This window comes from Carassius gibelio, chromosome A24 (assembly GCF_023724105.1).
Source record: "Carassius gibelio isolate Cgi1373 ecotype wild population from Czech Republic chromosome A24, carGib1.2-hapl.c, whole genome shotgun sequence".
Lineage (NCBI taxonomy): Eukaryota > Metazoa > Chordata > Actinopteri > Cypriniformes > Cyprinidae > Carassius > Carassius gibelio.
In genome coordinates this window covers 19,782,159-19,805,719 of record NC_068394.1, presented here as the reverse complement: position 1 = coordinate 19,805,719, position 23,561 = coordinate 19,782,159, and the positions used below count along the sequence as shown (strand labels likewise).

Below are 23,561 nucleotides of genomic sequence, written 5' to 3'. Positions count from 1 at the left end.
GAAACAGTGTCTCTTGGATAAGCCAACAACACACTATTATGTGTGTATTGTTGATACACACTACTACTTATTAATGCCAAAAATACATTTTGTTTGTTTTTAGAAACATTCATTGCGCTATCTAGATAGTCAGCTGGCTGATGATTCCTAAATATCAGTCAAATAATACTATCTTTGAGTTCAATACAGACAATATGCATCAAATTGTTATTTACATACACAAATAAATATGACTGATGGCAGGAGAAAGCAATGTACTGTAGATGTTCTGGAAATAACTAATTAAACTTAACAGTATTACAGCTATTTGTCTCCTCCACCATGTTTAAAATCACCTTTGAAAATACAACTTAAAAAGACTGTTCATGTCCAATTATTGACTAGGAAACTCATATTCAAGGTAATTCCAATATAATAGCATGTGAAGGCACATAGGAATCTCTCTCCAGACTTGTTTTCAAATGTTATTTTCTCCCCTTTTCTCTTCTAATTCCTATTATCAGTGTTTGCTGAAATGTCTAAAGCACAATATCACTGAAATATTATCACTGATTGTTAATATTAAGGAGTTTTGATTATGGTAACATATGTTACACATTATAAAGTCATACTGTATATCACTACAGTAATATAATAATCATGTTTTAAGGGGTTATTCATGTGGTATGTTGAAAGTCATTTGTTAATACTTTTACACCTTTAAATTTCCTTTTAATGTTTGATGGTTGAAAGGTGAGTAGAATAATGTCACCTCATTGTCCCCAGTTTTAGGAAATGCTTAACCTTTTGCTAATAGCTTACAGTTTAATGGATATATAGTAAACTCCCATAATTTGAACCAAGCATCATGGAGCGTAGGAAAAAGGCTGATATGTTGGACGGATTTATCGACATGTGAAATATTGGGACGTGTACATTCCCAGAAGAAAACTCAAGACTGTTATCAAGGAAATTGAAACAGCATTTACTGATATAAAGAACAGATCCAATTGGAGTGCCCTTTGTGCTTTGTAACTTTAAAGATCTTTCTCAAACACAAACAACAACACTAAAGGAATTTAAAAATGTAAATAAATAACACACATAATAATAATAATAATAATAATAATAATAATAATAATAATAATAATAATAATAATTAGGGCTGTCAAATGATTAAAATTTTTAATCAAATTAATCAGAATTTTCAGTGGATTAATCATGATTAATCACTATTTGCAATTACACCTGAATCCTAACCATTTTTTTTTTTCTGAAATGCGTACCAAAAGATTAATAACAGGACACAGATACATAATTTGCATGTATTGATTCATCAATATGTGATTCTTTTTTTCTGAATTTCAAGTTTAACATTTACTTAATCAAATTTACCTGAGCACTATATCAAACCATGCCATTTAACTACAGATAGTGTAAGAGTTTTAGGTGAACCAGTGGTTAAATATAGCCACATATCTATGAAATTATGCATAGAGAAACTCGAAAGAATGAACTCAGAAACACAAACATGCGCCACCATCACATAAGCAGCACTCTGGGCACTCTTGTTTTTAGGAGGTGTTCATTTGCTCTGCCACAATACTTTAGGATCGATATTTTCACGTTCTGAAGGCTTCAAGTGCCAGTAAAACCAAGTAAAAATGCAAATGCTTTTCCAAACAGCTGTAATTTTCGCTGCATTGCATGTAGGCGTTCTGCACATGCGCAGTGTGAAACTATAACAGGAAGAAACTCCAGCGTATCAACTACCAAAGTCGTCTCTGTTTATCGAGCTTGGCATGAATGTATTTGAGAGTAACTGGGGTAAAACCTTAAGCTTCTTCTGTGTTTTCGTCGCAGCGCTCGCCGCTGTTTTTTACTATCTTGAGAATTCAGAGATCGACGAGACTTTCCTGACCTAAATAATTTGTCACACTGCGCATGCGTGAAATGCGTAAAAAATTTGACGTAATTAACGACAAACAACTAATTAACGTCGTTAACGCGCTATTTTTGACAGCCCTAATAATAATATAATCTATCCATCCTGAGCTGTACTACTCAGTAACTTGCTAAACATTCATAAAAAACCAAATGTAAAAAAAAATTGTAATGTTGTCTGAATTATAAATATATATTAATGACTATATATAAAATTATATAATCATAATGATAAGATTATTCTAGGGGGGGGGGGGGGGGGTCATAAAATTGATTTGAAAAATATGGCTTCTGAAACCTTTTTTCTAACCAAGGTCACACTCAGGAATTAATAAACAGACATTTTTGTTGTTAAATAAAAATGTTCTATGTTTAAAACCCACTCCCTTGGCTTACTTAAGATGTTTGAAATAAACTGGTACTGACGGACAGAGACCAGCCACACACAATTTTAGACACAAATTTGATTTGATAAATTACAGAATGTACAAATACACCATACACACACACACACACACACACACACACACACAGCAATAAGTGTTCCTACATAACCAGAAATGCAAGCTGGTCTTCTGGGAAACATTTTTATACACCCACTGGATCGGGGGAAACCGTCGCAGGAGTGAAGAATGTGTTGTCGTGTTGTCGTGCAGCACTGTGACGTTCATGTCTGTAAAGATGTCATCTGCTGGTGCTACACTAATGCAGTACAAGAAGAGCTGGCAGAAGGCCAGTACGATGACCCATGAGGAAGACGAGGAAACATAAGACAGCAGTTCTCAACTGTGTTTGATAATTGCATGAAATGCATCAATGTGATATATACATTACTGTAACTTCACAGCCATTGTTACTTTTAATCAATTCAATTCATACTTCCTAAATAAAAGTATTGATTTCTATCAAAAATAGAAAAACTTTACTAACCCCAAATTTCTGAATGGCAGAGTATATCCGCAACAACATCCCCTACAACACTGCACCTCAACATTTTCTTTTCTTTTCCCTTTGGATACTGAAACTCTGTTCTCCTGGACAACAATGCAAAAAATGCTGCATCACAAAAAGCCACTACAATGGGCGCCGTGACCTTTAGATCAACCTTTTAAAGAGATGAAAATGGCTCTTCTCATGGCAGACTTGCCCACAAAGCACTTGTTAAAATTGCGCTCATTGTTTTTCCATTGCTTAACAAATGCATGCCAGTAGACATAAGAAACCAGGGGGGAATATCTAATTATGAAACTAAAGTGGGTTAAATCCAAAAAGCTCCTAATGAATATTAAAATCGATATGTGAGACTAAATATAGCATCAGTTAAGTTAACATAAGACACACCACAGTAGATCTGGAAACTTTGACACACAGGGATGCACCGAATGTTTGGCAACTGAAATTATTCGGCCAAAAATAGCAAAACTAAATAAGTGAAAAGAATTAGGAGTAACGTCTTATAGTGACAGGACTACACTGTGTTCCACATGGGCACATAACCAATCTATGGGAGCCAGGGTTCTTGCTGGTTGGTAGGGGATCAAAATCTTATTTCACTCAATGAAATTCAAATTAATCTCTAAACTTTATACAATGTTAATATTTTTTTCTGTGTTTTTTTTTTTTTTTTTGGGTGGTATTGCGTCTCTAAGCCTAACATAAAAAAAAATTACAAACCCTTTATTTCTTTATAAGTGGGCAACAGAATCAGCAGGGAATCAAATACATATTTTCCCCACTGTATATATCAAGTAACAATTCTGTTCAACCATGTTCACCCCATCTCCCTTTGAAAACCCTTCAGCCCAGAGGAGGAAAATTTAAGTGTAATGATTAGCAGGAAATGACTGCTTTCAAGAAGATTTTATGGAGAAAAAAAAAAGCTTTCATGTACCATGATCGTTATAAAGTCTGAGTTGGAGAAGGGTCACAGCTTAGACCACCCTTATACTAGGAAGAGCAGGAAACACTAATGTGCCAATGTCACAAATTAATGGAGTGCACAAAACAGAGACAGTCAAAATGATGGAGAATACAAAAATAGTAGCCTCAGCCTTGGACAATGCAAATATGGATCAATCACAGACTGCTTCATGCATACTGCACTTAAAACTGACAAGAGCTTTCTCCAAATGGCACAATCAAATCTGAACCAATAACCTATTAAATAAAGCATTTTATTTGGCTCTGAATTGTGTTTTTATGCTTTTATTTCTTAAATCATCTTTCAATAATTTGTGGTCTCATCATAACTTTAATAAAAAAAAGAAGTAAAAACTAGTATAAATTCTTAATCCATTGAAAAAAATTACAACAGAAATTTTTGCTTTGCATCCCATTTTAAAATGTATTCAAAAATTTAAAATGTAATCAAATAGTTATTTCAAATTGTAATACTATTTCCCACAAGATCACTGTTGTTACGTTGTTTTTTTGTTTTTAATCAAATAAGTGCACACTTTTTAAAAAAGGATATTTTTCGAAGTGCACGCTTTTTAAAGTGTGCACTTTAGATGGGTTAAATGCAGAGCAGGAATTCTGAGTATGGCTCACCATACTTGGCTGTATGTCACGTCACTCAAGTCAAAAATAAATGGAGCTTTATTAAAAACCATTTACAAATCATGTTTCCAAAACTTTTGACAAGTACTGTATTTATCATGTGGAACAAAATCTATTTAAATAATAAGAAATTGGTTGTTGAAATATATTTTTATTGACTAAATTTACATGTCGATCGGTGGACCAGAGTTTATGTCAAAAGTTAAACGTTTTTAAACAAGTAGTTACTGCATATTTAGACATTAGACACATGAACACTCAGAAAAGGGATGTCCCATAATGCCTTTAGCCTAGCCTAGGGTGGGTTAACTACTACAGTAGTCTTCAGAGGTTTTTCAAAATGTGTCTGAGATCAGAATATAAGCCACTATGACTGGTTAGCAGAACACATTTTTGAAAAACTAACTTATCAGCCAGTAATGGAGTCAGACCACAGATAAAACGGCATGAGCTTCAGGTGAGAGGCAAGCTGTGTACCAGGATAAAGTGTGAGTGCTATCTTACTAAAAGCAACAAGACGTAAAAAGCTTTTTGTGAGCATTAATCATCTGCCATCACATAGACTAACACATAATATAACTGAAAAGTGCAAAAGGGCAGGAGGGGGATTGGTGTGATCTTTTTTTATTAATTACCTACAAAATATTTATAGTGATAAATACTCAATGGGAATTAAGGAAATTTCTGTTCACACAAGATTCCTCTGGAAACAGCATAACTGCAACAGTCTGAAATCATTTTTTTCAAAAACAGATTAAGGGAACATCAGTCAATGCACCAAAGAACATCTATCAAGTTGTACACTATACACTTTATGCCAAAACGCATGAACATGGAAATACTTAAAAGACTGTTTATGAAATACAGTGCACACAAAAGACATACCTCGCTATATACTGGTCATAAGAAGAGAAATAAACTATCCAGAAACTTGCCAGAAAACATTTTTGAATATGCATTTTTGTTTATTGTCATATGAACAACCTTTAAGTTATTCCACTGATTTAAGCCACAATGCTATTACTGACATATACAAATATGACTCATGAATTCAACAACCGATTTGTGAGTCTGTTCGATCAAGCCATTTGTTTGCAAACTGGACTATAATGGTTATGCAGGAAAAAAAAAGACAATGTTTCCCTGTTGACACTTGGTATTAAGATGTAATACAGAGATCAGATCTTCAGATATAGTTTCTGCTAACTATGCTGAACACTGTGGGTTTGTGTCAGAATCAGGACGGGTAGAGACCATTGTGCATCTTATAGGGTTTTCACCTTCAAACCAAATTTACCATTTCAGATGGGAAAGTATGAATTCATCTGGCTAGTGTACTTCACAACACATCCCATTATGTTACAAGAAATAGGTCAGTAGGTAGAGAGGAAGTGAGATTTTGTCCACAGGAGCGTCTACCTTACAAAAGCAAACTGATAGAATGTGAAAATGTATCAATTTTCAGACCCTGTTTACTCCTGTATTTAGAACAGTCCACTTGTGATTGTATTGACAAAAACGCATCTTTAAAACAGGGTTTGTGTTGTTTGTTATTTACTGTCTTTATATTATTTTCTCAGTGCCAAGTCATTTTATCTCCTGCAGGGCTCAACGCTAAAGATGTTCCAGGAAGAATGTGAAAGGTTCAGGCCAGTTAACAGAATTTTCATTTGCTTAGCAGGGAGAATTCAGCACTGACAATGCATTTTTAGAGATTTGCAAACTTAAACATTTGCTATAGTGTCGTAGACACAGAACTGACACAGTAAACTCAGGGGGAAAAAATCTCACCCATCTCTGATGCAATGTCAATGTCTGGAGTTGGTGTGACATCAGTGGAATCCATGCTGTCTTCATCATCGGCCTGTGCATGACCTTGATTACGAGACCTGCAATGCAAATAAGACAATATTACTAATATTGCACAACAGCTGGGCCATACTGTTTCTATAAACATACATACAGCACTCCATAAAATGTTTTTTTTTTTTTCTGCAGATTATCTTGTAATGTACTTAACCATACCCATCAAAAACAAACCAGTAAACTGTTTTTAGATGAGTGTGCAGAGTAGAAACTAGGTCATCTAACTACTAAATATTTAGTTACTGTATTTTGTATTTGCCAAATGTGCAGCATTTGGCAGTGGGTTTAAACTGTATATTCACTCTCAAACAAGCACCTCAACTTCAAAGTCAGAAATTGCCCAACACTGGGTTATCAGTGGCGTAGAAACTCTTTTACTCGCAGGATGTGTACTGATATATGGGTTAGTGAACTTGGTGACAGAGCGGGTCAGTGTGTGAGTCTCCACCCTTCCCCCATCAGCAGTCAGCACAACATGTTAACACGCATGCAGAAGCCAATGAAGGCTCAGTGTGGCCTGCAGCAAGTGCTCGGCTGCTCGTCACTATGGTTACAAAATCTAGTTCCCTACAACAGACGCGATCAGAAGGTGAAAAAAAAAAAACTCTACACACAGCACACTAAACATACACGCTTTTTGGAGAGCCCTTGTAGACAAGTTGAGCACATGCATTATTTATTTTGTTTTAAAGTGAAGTTAGTGAACCTTAAGGTGTATTAAAAAAATGTGTGCCGCTTTCTTTTCACAGTAGATGTCAAATTAACTTCCCGTTTAACGACATCAGCATACTGTGTTCACATCTTGTATAATAAGAGACATTTCATTTAAACTAGATTTGTGTTTCCAGAATAATATATATATTAATAACAGCATTTGGAAGTTTACCCTCCAGAGCCATGTTGCTGTCATCATGACACTGTTCATTGTTAGTGGTGCTGTCATCATAGCGGTGCATGAGAATCAACACACTGCAGAATTAGCTCCTTGAATTGATTACATCGGGAACCCATTTCTAAAAGCACACTTCCAAAAAATATATATAAATAAATAAAATTGGTCCACAGAGTGCACTTTTTAAAACCAGCAAAACTGCCAGACATATTGCATTGTTTTTGTCACTAATATTACTTTGGTCAAAAATAGAGAATGCCAAGCAGGTTAAAGTGTTGCATCCATGTTTTACTGTTCACAGCAACAAGATGCCAAAATGTTGCCATGGCTATCACTACGTCAATCAATGCAATTTCGTCAGTGACTCACACATGGAACTATAATTTAGATATAGTTTATATAAAGGATTGTATAAAAAGTGAGCAAGCTACACTGTATAATGAATCTCTTATCTACACTTTTGTTGGTTATAATAAGAGGATTCATTGAAGTTAAACTTATTCACATAACCGCTTATCAACGAAGATACAGGTGCATCTCAATAAATTTGAATTTAGTGAGATGCAAAGGATGAGATTTAAACCTGCAAAGGTTTCCTGGGCCTTCAAAATGTTCTCTCAGTTTGGTTCACTAGGCTACACAATCATGGGAAGACTGCTGATCTGACAGTTGTCCAGAAGACAATCACTGACACCCTTCACAAAGAGGGTAAGCCACAAATATTCATTGCCAAAGAGGCTGGCTGTTCACAGAGTGCTGTATCCAAGCATGTTAACAGAAAGTTGAGTGTAAGGAAAAAGTGTGGAAGAAAAAGATGCACAACCAACCAGGAAAACAGCAGCTTTATGAGGATTGTCAAGCAAAAAATAATTTGAGTGAACTTCACAAGGAATGGACTGAGGCAGGGGTCAAGGCATCGAGAGACACCACACACAGTCGTGTCAAGGAATTTGCTGAACCACAGACAACATCAGAGCGTTACCTGGGCTAAGGAGAAGAAAAACTGGACTGTTGCCCAGTGGTCAAAAGTCATCTTTTCAGATTAGAGCAAGTTTTGTATTTCATTTGGAAACCTTTGAGTCTGGAGGAAGGGTGGAGAAGCTTGAAGTCCAGTGTTAAGTTTCCACAGTCTGTGATGATTTGGGGTGCAATGTCATCTGCTGGTGATGGTCCATTGTGTTTTTGGAAAACCAAAGTATTTATGGAAAGTCTTTAATAGTTTGCCAATATTTTGACATAACTGTATGAAAGACTTGTATAATTACCATTCATATATCTTGATATGTAATCAATCATGCACACATAATGTGTGCAATCATTTTCTTTCAACTTGAACAACATTATAAAACCCTTTTTAGAGATTTTGGATCCACACAAGGACAACTATGCACTAGTTACCATGCACTTTTTCGAAGGATCCTGGGGTTCTCAGAGAACTAAGATCTACAGACCTTAAGCTTCTTACACATTCATCTTTCAACATATAGCCTACAAGACAAGTCAACAAACCTCACACTGAATGTGGCTGTAGCAACACAAATTACATGCAAAACTAGTTTATGATAAATACGGCAAAATACAGTTTAATTATCTCAAAATACTGAGATGGAACCCAAATAATTGTGGGACTAGGAAAACTACTGATCTCCCCAAGCACAATGCAGCATTGGTACAATAATAGGCATCACATTTCGAGGCTAAGGTTTCTGGATGGAGACAGTTACTGCCGCTGCCTGCTAGCCTGGCGTCCAGCACTCCGATCAGTGACCTACATCATTGAAAATGCATACTATTGTGCTGTGCTTGAGACAGGTTTAATCCAGATCAACAACCCCCTCCTCTATAATGTGTCTCTCAAAAGATTCGCATGCTGAAGGCTAGCTAACTTCCCTAATGCTATTTAGCCTTAAACACCAGAGTGAAATGCTGAATAACCTGTGAGTGTCAGCTTGCAAATTTTGAAAGAAAATGTACACTGCAAAAATGTTGCTGCTTCTTAAATGTACTTTAAATGAGCTAAAGCAACACAATATCTGAACATTTAGTTTCTACTTAATTTTGTTGAAACTACCGGAATCATTTTTCATCATTAACTGAAACTGAGCAGTGGATTTTTAGTTCTCACTATGCTTTGCATAGGGCTAGATCAGGTGAATAAATGATGAAATTAAGTGATAATTTATATATGTTTGTTTAATGTTCAGTTATGTTTAATATTTTAAAAAGTTTCTGTTATGTTGAAGTTTTATCATTTACCACTGCTGAAGAATAGAGCTTATGGTTTAGTTGTGGGTGACTACATGTATTAAATTTACATATATGTTTCTCCACTTAAGCGAAATAAGGAATAAGCTAAAATCAGTGCAGTGATGGTCTACCATAATATCTAGATATCTAAAGAGCAGGACACCCAAAGGCTGTCAACCGATTTTGGAACCAACAACGTACTTTCAAATATGTCAGGGGGTCTAATCTCTTTTTCCTTAACATATACATATGAGTTTTATCATATGTGAAAGATCTACATAATACATCAAATCAAGGCCTCTGGAGTTTCTTGTTTTGCTAGCAGGGTCACACTAAAAGGATTTTACGTGTACTTTATCATCAGAGGTAACAAGGTAAACAAGTGATGGGATTTGGGGTAATGAGTAACCTGAAGGTAAATAAACAGCTGTTCAGCAGTGCTGAGATGCACGGAAGGATTGTGCTCATGGCATTTACAGAGCTCTACATTGGTCTGGTAATATGTAAAACACAGGACCAAACGTGCAGACTAGGAATGGACTAAAAAATCTAATAAATCCTTCCTTATTCCCTATACACACATTTATCACTAATGTAAATGTTTATGAAATAAACTGCAGTTCAAAAGTGCACCTTATTTACACCTAAAGGTTACATATTAGTACATAGCACATTAGTAAATATGTACAGGTGCTACATATTTGTACCTTTTGAAAGGGTACTGCCCCAGTGACAGCTTATTTATCCTTTTTTGTTTTTATTTATTTTGCGTAATAGCAGATTTGGTGCTCAAGAAACATATAGCTGTGATATTTTATGCATTTATTTATTTGTTTTTAAAGCTTCTTAATCGAACAGAATGACGTTTTTTTATTTATTCTAAAAATGCATAAAGTTTCTTGTGAGGGTAAGGTTTAGGTGTACGGCTGGGATAGGGCGATTGAAAATACAGTTTGTATAGTAGAAAAACCTTCGAGACTGAAGTTGAGGAGTGACCGTGCCTTTTCAATTGCTGGGCCTAAGCTTTGAAATAGCCTTCCAGTCTCCCTTTGATTAGTCTTTTCAGAATCTGAATTTAAATCCAAGTAAAAAATAAATGAATAAAAAATTCCCAGGCTTATGAATCTCCTTAGAGTACAAGGATCTGTCACCTATCAGTGTTTGTTTTTGACTTTCTCCTCTTTAGTGCATTGTGGTCAAAACTTTTTAGCAGGGTTTGTACAGCACAGTGGTCAACTACTGTTGTTTTTATTGTGCTTTATAAATACATTTTGATTTGATTTGATCTGAATACAGTACATGTTCGTGTGTATGTACTAGGGCTGAACGATATATCGTTATCGTATCTATATCTAGATATGAACTTTCAAGATATTAATATCGAAAAAAAGCAAAGATATAGACGATATAGATTTCCCCTCTCCGCACTCGCCCTGCATACAACTCTGGCAGTCACAACAAACATCAGTTTTACGAGTGCCGTTGACTGCACCGCTAAAGCCAGCGCGCACACACTAGGGACGTGGGAACTATATTGTGGGGGCGGGGCGGCGTTTCCATGGTGACGCGTCATTGCTTGTCACGTGACACACCGCAGCAGCAACAGCGATGAATGAATGATGATCTGCTTTTATATCATTTTTCCTTTTTTATTCAGAATATTCACAAATGTGTTATGGCATGAAATATCTGATATTCCGATTGTCAAATACATGCAAGTGGAGGTATATTGTTGTTTAAACACCTTTTTTACACACGCCGTGTGTGCCGCAGACGCAGTTCAGAGAATCGGATCTGTTGGATTTACAACCTCTATGTTTACAACACGTGAATTCATCCACTTCTCCCGAAATACTTAAAAGTAAGTGGCTGGTGAACTGGGAATAGAATATGTAAGGTCTGGAGGTCTCGCGGCACAGTAGACGAGTTATGAGTTATGAAAAGGACCATTGCAAGCTGAGAGCGACCGGCTTTTGTGGTGGAAATTGGCAGTAATACCCCCACCTTGCGCAGCTGTACCTGAGTGTCCCTGGGACATCAATGCGGTCGGAGCGTGTCTTCTCAACAGCTGGACATATAGTGAATAAAAAAACGCTCTGCTCTGGACACCGAAAATGTTGATCGACTTGTTTTCCTGTCCAATAAATTTGTAATGGCCTTATTTTGCGCCTTTTTGCATGACTTGGTGCCAAAACATAAATCATCTTCCATAATTTGGAAGTATTTTGGATTCAGAAAAGACTATGTAAACCAGAGTGACGTGTTGTGCAGGTCGTGCTTAGCAAAAGAACACGTAGTCATATCGTATCGATATCGAGATATCTGGCATGAAAATCGAGATATGACATTTTGTCAATATCGTTCAGCCCTAGTATGTACACAGCATTTTCTTGGTTCAGTACACTGATCTATATATATAACTGGATCGCTCATCGCACTCTAAACTGCCAACAGGCAGTGAAGCCACCGGAAGTGTTCGATCCGCCATCTTACTAATCCCTACCAGCAGAGAGCACCATTGAGTCACATTGAAACCGCTGTCCTAAAATAACTCGATTTGAAGCGAATCAGTCAAATGGGACTAGTTTTTATGTTATGTGTAATAAAGTAATGTTCACTTCAGATGTTATCTGCAGTATATACGGTCTTTTTGGGACAGGATAAGCGATATATTTAAATCGTGTAGGTGGGTGTGTCTGCTGCGCACTGACGACACAGGTAACTGATCAAACACAAAAAAATGGCTTATTTATTTATGAACAAAATTATTCAGGAATTATTAAACATGAACATATTAGTATCAGAAATGGATTTTAATATATTACAATGAATTATACAATTGTGTTGTTAATATTTCTCTATAATGAAATAATTAGAAAAAATTACTATCTTGGGAAATAAAGCTTTGTATTTATTTCTTAAATCCATACTGTATATAGTCAGTTATTTCTCTGAATAAATTCAGATTTCAGAACGAACACTTCGTCGTTTGTTATGTGTGTTGAGGTCGTGTCCGTCTGATGTTTATCATGTTTATGATGCTCATTGTAATGAACGTAGCTTTTTAATAAGTAGGGGAAATTCCAGACATTTAAAAAATAACCGTTTACATGCCTACATACAGTGATACTTCATATTTATAAACACTGACTTGTTAGATGATGTTTTCTCATTAAAATCATACAAATTCCTATTAACTCAATGGAACGTTTTCGCACACTAGGGATTACCAGTATGGCGGCGCAGCGGCTTCACTTTAATGACGTCATGAGCAATCCAGTTCTATATTATAGATCAGTGGTTCAGTATTCAGTATTTTTTTATTATGTTTGCAATAAAGTTCAGAACTAATCTTTTAGATTTATCTTTGTTCAATATCCATTTTAAAAACTATCGGTTGATAACTGGTTATTGGCCAGTGTGATCCATCCAATTTATCTTTATTGGTAAAATTCAAACTCTACAAAATACACTGTTTAAAAAAAAGAGAAGAAGAAGAAGAAAATCAATATTAAAACATCAGCTCACATTAAGAATGTAAATTCTGTCACCATTTGCTCACTTGTTCCAAACTCAAATGAGTTTTTTTTTCTTCTGTTGATGATTCGGAACCATTAGAGGGTGAGTAAATTATGACAATTCTGAAACTCTTTTACCCCTTTACAAATCAAATAAATAAATATATATATATATATATATATATATATATATATATATATATATATATATATATATAATCAAATGCAACATGCTTAATTATTCCCATTTGTAAATGAGTTAAAACTGCATGATTATTTATTTAAAATTTCCTTCCCCCAAGAACTCATGGCCACAGTCACAGCACACTGGTGAACAGCAGGAGAAAGCTCGAGAGAGAGTACAAGGATAAGTGAGAGAGTGCCAGAAAGAGAGAGCAAATGGGAAGCAGAGAGGGGGAAAAAAGCTTACACTGCAAGTAGTTCCAACACAGAAAGGAGGAGCCTAAAACCCGGGATGGACTGACTGGCTGAAACACGGCACACCCCCTTTAAAACAGCACTGCTGTCTCCCACAGACACCTTAACTGTTTCCTCACCTAGTGCTTATACCTAAATGGTTCAGACTACTTGACTTACTGAAGTAAAGCTTCCAGCATTAAAAACAGTCCCTGAAGAGTCTGAGAGGGGAGCAAAAAAGGTGTGGAATTTTTTTTTTCACAACCTTGTGGATAAAACAATTCATTATGTCAACAACAGACTGGTCAGGCAGGACCACACATAGTTTGTATCCAGAAAATTTCAGAAATAGATTCCCACAGAATTCAAAAACCCACCATTTGCAATCCCCCAACCCTTGTATTTTAGTCCATTAAACATTTTTAAACGTTCCACATAGGACTTGGATGATAAATCGATGCAGAATCGATTAATGGATCGAGTCTTCGATTTTCAGAATGCATTGCGATTCCTCTGGAATCGATTCTGAGCTTAGATTTTACCAGCAGATTGCGCTCTAATCTAGTTTTTATCTGCACACTCAAACGCTCATGAAGAAGATTGCTAAAGTGTGCTTGACTCGGCTGAGTCATGTAATTTCACTTCATCTTAGAATGCTTTTATGATGCGAGATTAATGTAAACACAGCCCACTGTGAACATCTTTGTAATTCGCTAAAACCATTTCAAATTTTATGAATGATTGTTTTCAGGTTCAAGTGTCTGTACGGATTTGGAAACGAGCAGAATACGGGCGTTTCTAAAGCATGCCACCTGCTGTTCAAAACTAAGCTCGGAATCGATTCTGAATCATTTCTCGGTTCGCGATGCATCTCAATCTGAAGAGCTGAAGGTCATAACAGTACACAGTAAACTCTAACTTTAAGTTAATAGACTATGAGATCAAGATAGTAGAACTTCAGAATTTATATATTTAGCAAAAGCATGTCAATTGAGAAATATTGAGTAAGATAACTCATTCAAGATCCTTGTATTGATTTTTGTGGAAAATATGACTTGATTATTTCTAAATAAATGTCATTATTTCTAACAGCAAAGCAACAATATTGTTCCTCACGACCATATAGCAAGGGCTTGCAGTGCCCCGTTGCAGTTTGTACCTGTAGGTCCTGTTTAAAATTGTTTACATCTATTTATATATTTGTGCTATTTACAAATACACACACACACACACACACACACACAGTGGGTACGGAAAGTATTCAGACCCCCTTAAATTTTTCACTCTTTGTTATATTGCAGCCATTTGCTAAAATAATTTACGTTTTTTTTTTTTTTTCTCAATGTACACACAGCACCCCATATTGAGAAAAAAAAACACAATAGAATTGTTGACATTTTTGCAGATTTGTTAAAAAAGAAAAACTGAAATATCACATGGTCCCAAGTAATCAGACCCTTTGCTGTGACACTCATATGTTTAACTCATGGTTCTACACCTTCATTTGAGTCCAGCTGTGTTTGATTATACTGATTGGACTTGATTAGAAAAGCCACACACCTGTCTATATAAGACCTTACAGCTCACAGTGCATGTCAGAGCAAATTAGAATCATGAGGTCAAAGGAACTGCCTGAAGAGCTCAGAGACAGATTTGTGGCAAGGCACAGATCTGGCCAAGGTTACAAAAAGATTTCTGCTGCCCTTAAGGTTCCTAAGACCACAGTGGCCTCCATAATCCTTAAATGGAAGACATTTGAGACGACCTGAACCCTTCCTAGAGCTGGCCGTCCGGCCAAACTGAGCTATTGGGGGAGAAGAGCCTTGGTGAGAGAGGTAAAGAAGAACCCAAAAATCACTGTGGCAGAGCTCCAGAGATGCAGTCGGGAGGTGGGAGAAAGATGTAGAAAGTCAACCATCACTGCAGCCCTCCACCAGTCGGGGCTTTATGGCAGAGTGGCCCGACGGAAGCCTCTCCTCAGTACAAGACACATGAAAGCCCCCATGGAGTTTGCTAAAAAACACCTGAAGGATTCTCTGCTCTTATGAGACCAAGTTAGAACTTTTTGCCTTAATTCTAAGTGGTATGTGTAGAGAAAACCAGGCACTGCTCATCACCTGTCCAATACAGTACCTACAGTGAAGCGTGGTGGTGGAAGCATCATGCTGTGGGGGTGTTTTCAGCTGCAGGGACAGGACGACTGGTTGCAGTTTTTTTTTCTTGTTCAAATTAAGCATAAAAGACAGAGCTTTTATGCTTACATATCTAACCTATCTATCTTCAAAGTGCTGATTTGCTCACAGATAGAACCTTATAGAACCAAGTTAGAGTTTGACTTTGTAGATATAACCTTGATGTTTTCTAAATCAAGTCAAAAACAAAGTAAATTTGACAAACATGTCTGATAGAACTACGGGTGTGCTGGTTTCAGGATTGGTGATGACGGTTATGACGTGAGTCAAATGTGACGGTTCATAACATAACCGTCGGGGGGGGGGCGGATAGCGTGTTTCATTTTGTTTCATATTGTCTCGCCACCATGCTAGTGGATCTGCCGTAGAGTCAATTGGTTGATCTTGGAGATAGCGGGTTAACTCCGTTTCAGCGCGCGCTCTGATCGGTAAAGGGGCAGAGATTTCAGACCTCCGTTTATTAAGGAGATCTGTCACAAAACTCATCATCCGCGCCAAAGTTTTTTGAGCAAATTTCAAAGCCGCACCCGCCCACCATCCGCTGATTGTTTTGCGGTCTATGCTTTGCTGATGCGAGCCGCAAAAAAAAAAGCCATTGTCTGTTCTGGAAAGGATGCAGCAAAAATATTTAATGCTAGAGTATGAGGCATAGGCCTACGCTGAGTTTCATTTACAATGAGATGCGCTCTAGTTCACAGTGCAATGCAAGTGAACGCGGCGCGCTGGTGCTTCCATGTCACGGTTATCATTGTCTGCTATATTTGCTTTTTATTTATTAAAATACATGCAATTGGTTGATGAAACATCTATTAAAATTAAGATAAAATTTGTTCAAAACGAAATTCGTTTTTAAGAAAGGTTTTCTACAAAGCAAAATTTAATGAAGTGGTAAATATCATGTCTGACGATTTACAAAACTTCATTAAGTGGTAAAAACCATGTCTCCCGATATATTGCGCATCTGATGATCCTATCTAAAAAATGAAAATAATTTTTGATAAAAAATGTTTGTAAAAAATATTTTAGTGACACGGTTTTGGCTGTTATAAAGTTCTAATGACGGTGTTCAACTATAACCGTCACACCCCAAGATAGAACCTTAATATGATTCCAAGGGGATAATTGTCAGAAAGGGAAAGTGTTTTTAAGGGAAACATATAAAGGCAGCAATAACTTTAAAACCTTCTTCTTCTTGCTATGCAGCAGAAAACAGACACTTGCCCTTTAAACAAAAGGCTTTCTTTTCAGCCAGTTCAGACAACTGTACAATCACTTTAAAATTGATATCTCAACTGAGTGTGTTTTGTGCATTGAGACACAACATCCATGGTGTGAACATTGTGTGTAGGTCCACAGAGGGCTGTACCTGCAGTATCAGGTACATCACTAATCTGCCCTATATCTGCACTGTTTATTTGACAGCCAACACTTGATCTCATAGACGAGGCCCCATATTCCCATCAGGCTTGAAACTCACCTAATGCCCCGAATAAACTACCATTAAAGAAATAAAAGGTCTATGTATTGTTAGAGTTTTGTGAACTCATGGCATAATTAGTGGAACGTAATAAACACATAATTTGCCTAGTTCAGTAACATACAGTGTGATCATGTGGGCTACTTCATGAGCGGCTATTTAAGAATGAATCACTTTGATGATAGCCATCTGCACATGTATTGCACAATCTTTATAGAACTCTATTGAAAACTGTCAACAAGGCAAAGTAAAGGTTTTTAAATCTAATTTAAATATAAATAAATCAACTTTTCCCCATCTAATTCTTCCACAAAGCTATTGTATAGCTTCAGAAGACTTGGGCTCATTTGGACTACTTTTATGACGTGAAGCTTTTGTGTCCTTTTTAGAAGCTTGAAAGACTGTTCCAATTCAATTTAACTGCATGGAAAACGGCCATCAAAATTTCCCCTTTATAATCAGACTTTTGGAGTGACATTTGGAGCAATGTTTATGAGTGAACTATTGGGTTATAACATGCAAAGTTTTAAAAAGGGGGAATAAAGTGGCAGATTAGCTGTGCAGAATATCCCCCCCCCCAAAAAAAAGGATGAGGGCATCCATAAACTGATGATGCACCACATCAGCCATATTCAGTAGCCGGCTCTGTTGACTATAATTAGGGATGCACCGAATGTTCAGTAACAGAAATTATTCGGCTGAAAATAGCAAATGTCTGGCAAGATAAGCAAAAAGACTAAAGAAACTGTACTGAACAATGACATCAAGCGATCAAATAGCAACCAGCGTAGAGTGAGAGGCGCAATGCAACAAACAGTCAGCAGTGTGGAAGAATTTAAAACACACAAATAATTACAAATACCCACAGCGATAGACTTTTTAGTACTGCAGCCCAAGTCTTCGATGAGAAGAGGATGGGGTGATTGTTGCTGGTTACTGTATGATGATTGGAATTGTGAAAGGGCCTTAAAAAATTAGTAAATAAACTGCAGAACGTTGTTTTCTAATACATGCACAAATTGCATGTATTCTGACAGCGCTACAGTTTATCAGTTTACTATAGTTAATACTACAGTAGGCTGAAGCATTCATTAACACAGTGTTGTAAATACTATAATATATACAGGATATTACACCTTACTATATAGTATGGTTAAAAAATACTATAGTATTTACTATAAATTACTACAGTACTTTTTCATGTGAGATTTTCTAATGGTTTAAAAGAACGATCTTCCTGCTCAGCAAGGCTGCTTTTATTTGTTATAAAATTACATGCTTGATTCAAGAAGTGGGTCTGATGGCCAAAAACAATATTACTTTACTAACATATTAATCTTGAGTTAAATTGTGCTTTGTTTGTATAATGTCTGCTAGAATAAAATAAAAAAAAGATCAGTGTTTAATATTTTTAAATAGTTGTTTTGTAATAGATTTTTTCTTTGAAAAGCAAGACAAAACAGTAAAAAGCACATTTGGGCTATTGAATTTTTGCAAGTTTGAAAAAAATTGGAAAAATATATTGGGGGATATTTGGCCTTCTGCCCAGTGTTTTTAATATTGTTCAGTTTCGGCTTTGGCCAAGAATTTTCATTTCGGTGCATCCCTTAACTATAAAGAAATCAATCTAGATTTGTTGAGTCATGCGGCTCGTTTCTGGTTCAGACACGGTGTCATTCAAAATACAGCCAGTCTAAAATATTCCCTTTTTTACACCCCATGCTGTTTCAGAGCAGATTTATTTTGGAGCCAAAATCAACTTGGCAAAAGAAAATGTCATCCTTCTAGAGCAGCATCTCCTTGTGTGCCTCACAGAGCTCTTCCACACTAATGCACATCGTCACACTTGAAAGCCTCTTCCAGGTGCAGGAGAATACTTCACCAGAATACAGCCAGCTCAACACATACACATACTGGTAGGGCATGATTAATCAAAATAAAACCAAAAAGGCAATATGGCTTCATATAATTGTCAAATCGCAAAGTCTACTGTTTAATTAAATAAAAATATGCCCTGCATGTTTCACAGTGAAGCACAGCACTGTGTTCTTATATCATAGCACTTTATGATCCGCCAGTGTTTGCAGCATCTCAAAATGAACATCTCTTTTTGCAGCTCTGAGTTTGGGTCCCTTTAACATGCATTTGGGAACACAACGTGATAACCATCTGAGCATACTTTTAATGAGAAGCTTTCTGCCATGAACCTTTCTGCGATTTCTTGCCAAAATAGATGTTTAATGGTTTTATGTTTGAAAATGAAAAAGAAATTGAGACATAAACATTAATACTACTGTAATTTTACATTTACAAAGTAATGTAAAAAATAAAATTAATAAATTATTTTATTATTACCATATGCTGATAATCACAACATCATGCAGCCTTACAAACAAACACAGCAAACCTGAATTTTTTTAATTATTTTTTTTCAGAAAAAAAAATTTATATATGTATGTGTGTGTGTGTGTGTCTGTGTGTGTGTGTGTTTCACCCCTCCTCCCAATAGCATGCAGCCTTGCATAGTGGGTTACTAACTGCCTAAGCCAGAATTCAGAAGAAAAGCTAGAAAACTGGACTGAAAGACTTTAATACTAAAAAAGAGGGGGAGGGGTGGGGATGGCGGGGGAAAGAAAAGATAGTCAGGTTATCATAATCACATAATAGTATTGACTAGCCTCTTAAATGACCATAAATATCACAATTGTGCAGTTAAGCTCGAACGATTGCTTTATACTTTTATTAAGTATATTAGCGCAATCTGCTGGTAAAATCTACGCTCAGAATCGATTCCAGAGGAATCACAATGCATTCTGAAAATCGAAGACTATATCCATTAATCCATTCTGCATCGTTAAGTTATGCTTTATTGATTTAGTCTGATTTCTGGGCAAATGATAATCTTCAGTTCTGCCAATTTGTGGCATATCACGAAGTACTAAATAACATGCGACTCATAAACCTGAAATTGTCTATGCATAAGTGTCAGTGGTTTCATTCATTAAGCCCTTCAATATAATCAACTTTCAGTTGATTAGTCAGTAATTTGTCAAAGTTATAACATTTATCCTCCTTTAAACAACACAAAGTAAAATACAAAGCAGACACAAGGTCACCTCTCCAGGTTTCATCATATGCAAACACGTTCACATGGGAACAGGAGATGCACTTACTTTGTTTTTGACTTGGTTGTGACAGAGGAAGCATCCTTGCGTGGCCGGCCCCGTGGCCGTCTTTCTGAGGGGGCCGGGCTCCCTGAGGGCGTGGCCCCAGCACTGCTCAGGGGAGGAGATGGTCCTTGCTCAGAGGGCTCCAGACTCTTATCCTCTGATGACATTCTGTATAAAGACACACACAAATTCATACATCACACTGGTCTGACAGAAACACCTTAAAATATTTGCACAAAGCTTAAATCTTTTGTCATGACAATGAATAAATTAATAAAAAAATTAAGTATATTTGATTACTTAGAAAACACTGGTAAAGCACAGTGTACATTCAGCAAACTAAGTAAATAATTATTGCATAAGCAGACATTAATCCACAAAGTAGACCCAAAACAGATGACTTACACATAGGGCTGTCACAGTTAAGAAATTTCCCCTGCGGTTATTATAGGTGGCTCAATAGCACGCTATGCGGTATTACCGCCATTTATTTTTGTTTTTTTACATACCTTATTTATCCTTATTTTGCTGCATACAAAGCTCTATCGTTGAGTTATGTAGCATATATTGTTGCTTTTTTAACTGACAGAGAGACACGTTTTAAAACATTTTTGTTTATTGTTAAATGCCAAACAGCAACAAGAACATGCGTTTTACCCAAAAATTGTTTTGGAAGAAATCAAAGAGTTCTAACATGTATTACATGTATTTGCGTGCGACTTTGGACAGCAGAGGAAATCTAGACTGATTATCGCGTCACCACTGGCCCACCAGGACAGTGGATTTGCGTTGGAGTTGGAGATGCACTCCTCATGCAGATGCATGTGAGCTCGTTATCTGCTCACGCTCTCTTGTGTATGGGCACTGACGGGGAGGTTGTCCGTGACTTCAGCAGGTATGCCTGTTACTTTCACGGCTGTATTTTACAGATTTCGCAAAGGCTTCAGCTACTCCTAACTGTCGGCCGGTACTGGTCTCAGCTGTTCTTTCTGATGTTGCTCCGCGACCTGACTCTTGAGGGGGCAGCTGCACTGGATGACAGGGGACACTCTAAAACGCTTACCCTGAAAAATGCTTAACATGGCTTAATGTACTAAGACAGTGATATTAACAGACCAAACTCACTAAAAATTATTCTAATAAAGTAAACTATCTATAAAAAAAATCAGATGAGCTCGGAATATGAATGCAACTCTAATAACACGTTAAGCATTTCCTCCCATAGAAAACCGTTATAGGAAAACATTTAATGTGGCTTAATGTACTAAGACAGTGATTTTTAAAAACCAAACTCACTAAACATTATACTTATAAAGTATACGATGTACCAAAAAAAAAAAAACAACAAAAAAAAAACAGATGACCCCATGATGACAGATGATCGAGATCGAGCGCCTCCCATAATTTCAGCCGGCCTATTCAAAACAAACGAAGCACCATAAAGCTACCACGGCTCGCAAGAAAATTACAGTCGTAACCATATTGTATCATTAACTTATTTAACATTGAATGCACAGTGACAAATTGAAAAAACAAGCAGGCCACAGCCTCATAAAAAAATAAATAAAAATAAATAAAAAAAACCTGAACACTGCGGTTGCCGCGGTTTTCTGCAGTTGCTATCTTTCTTCTGCGGTTTGCATATCAACAGCGCGATTTTACATTATTGCGGTTATCGCGACAGCCCTACTTACACATACATTTTATATTTTAAGTAGCAAATATAATTTTTATGAATAAATTAAGTAATAATTCTCTAACAAAAATACAAGCTTACAAACATGAAAAAATACATGCATGCCCTATGGACTTCTGTTTTATTTGGGGAGGGGTGGATGGGGTCATTTTATCTACACAGTTTACTGAATTCCAACAGTGGAACAGACAAACAGAAGTGGGATTCATACAAATAAACAAATATGCCTGCTCAATAACCGTTAGCCCTCATAAATATTCAATGGACATGCAAATGAAGCCAAGAACCTGTATCACCGGTACAGTACCTTAACCTGTACCCACTGTATAGACAATGATGTAACCTATTCCCAAAGTCTGTAATTTGTGATGAGATGCCAAAAACATTATTGCCAGTAAAAAGCCATTAATAATTTCATACATGAAAAAAAAAGTGTACAGTGAAATGTGTCATATTCATAAGGACTTTTTATTTTTATTAAATCAGTCCAATTGATTGACAAATCAGTACAGAGGTGTGAATCATGCAATCAATCAGTTAATCAAAACAATGAGTAGGGAACATTATGGCCTGGTTTCACAGTAAGGGTTTAGGCCATAGTTCAATTAGGACATTTACGTATCTTTTATAAACATTCCTAAGAAAAAAACATAAAACAATTAAACTTGGAACAAACATGGAACAATGTTTAATTGGTGATTGCAGCTGGCAGGCAGCAGCATTTATAAGTGCAAACAAAATTAAGGGCATTTTCAATCCTTTTTCTATGAGCTACTTTCATCGATGACAAACTACCTAATTTTAAGTGTAAATCTATAGTTATAAAGTGGCAACAGCAGCTGTGTGTTCGACCTAGGGTTGTAACGATATACCGGTATGACGATATACCGCGATATAAACATGTTCGATTATCATACCGTGTACATTTGCTTATCTACGATATTGAGAGAAAATAACAAACACAGAATCTCACCTGCACCTAGGCAACAACGTTCCACCTAAGGGGCAGTTCATATATCGCGCCTAAAACACGTGGAAAATGTTAGACAAGCTGCTTTCTGATTTTTTCCCAAAGCCTTCTGGCACTAGCGCTCTAGAGGCGTCTGCCGTTCATCTTGGCTGAGCTTTCAACGTTGTTACAGGAAAGGTGAGGAACATGACCTGCGTAATGCATTATGATTTCTGTAATGCAGAGTGAAGCACAGAATCCAGTCATGACAACGAATTTACAGCTAGCTAATTATTATTTTGTTTATTAATGATAAATATAAGTTATTAAAGGTCCCCTTCTTCGTGATTCCATGTTTTAAACTTTAGTTAGTGTGTAATGTTGTTGTTAGAGTATAAATAATATCTGTAAAATTCTAAAGCTCAAAGTTCAATGCCAAGCGAGATATTTGATTTAACAGAATTCGCCTACAAAAAACGACCCGTTTGGACTACAGCCCTCTAGTTCCTGCAGTAATAACGTCACTAAAACAGTTTTTTTTTGACTAACCACCGCTCACATGAATTCACAAACAGGGGGCGTGGCCTTGTTGCGCTCCGACGGAGAAGAAGGAAGAGCTGTTTGTGTTTGTCGCCATGTTGTTGAAACGCTGTTT

At 36.6% G+C, this 23,561-nt stretch overlaps 1 protein-coding gene across 8 annotated transcripts in view; it reads right to left on the bottom strand.

The window, feature by feature from the left end:
• Positions 1–23,561, bottom strand: part of LOC127946125 (histone-lysine N-methyltransferase 2C) — a 155,560-nt gene that overhangs the window by 101,842 nt on the left and 30,157 nt on the right. For all 8 annotated transcript variants that reach the window (XM_052542427.1, XM_052542426.1, XM_052542431.1 and 5 more), the window contains exons 2-3: positions 20,265–20,429; positions 6,274–6,371 (exon numbers count right to left, since the gene is read on the bottom strand). In XM_052542427.1, coding sequence (XP_052398387.1) covers positions 6,274–6,371; positions 20,265–20,428 — 262 coding nt within the window. In that variant the 5' untranslated portion in view covers position 20,429. The remainder of the gene's footprint in view (positions 1–6,273; positions 6,372–20,264; positions 20,430–23,561) is intronic.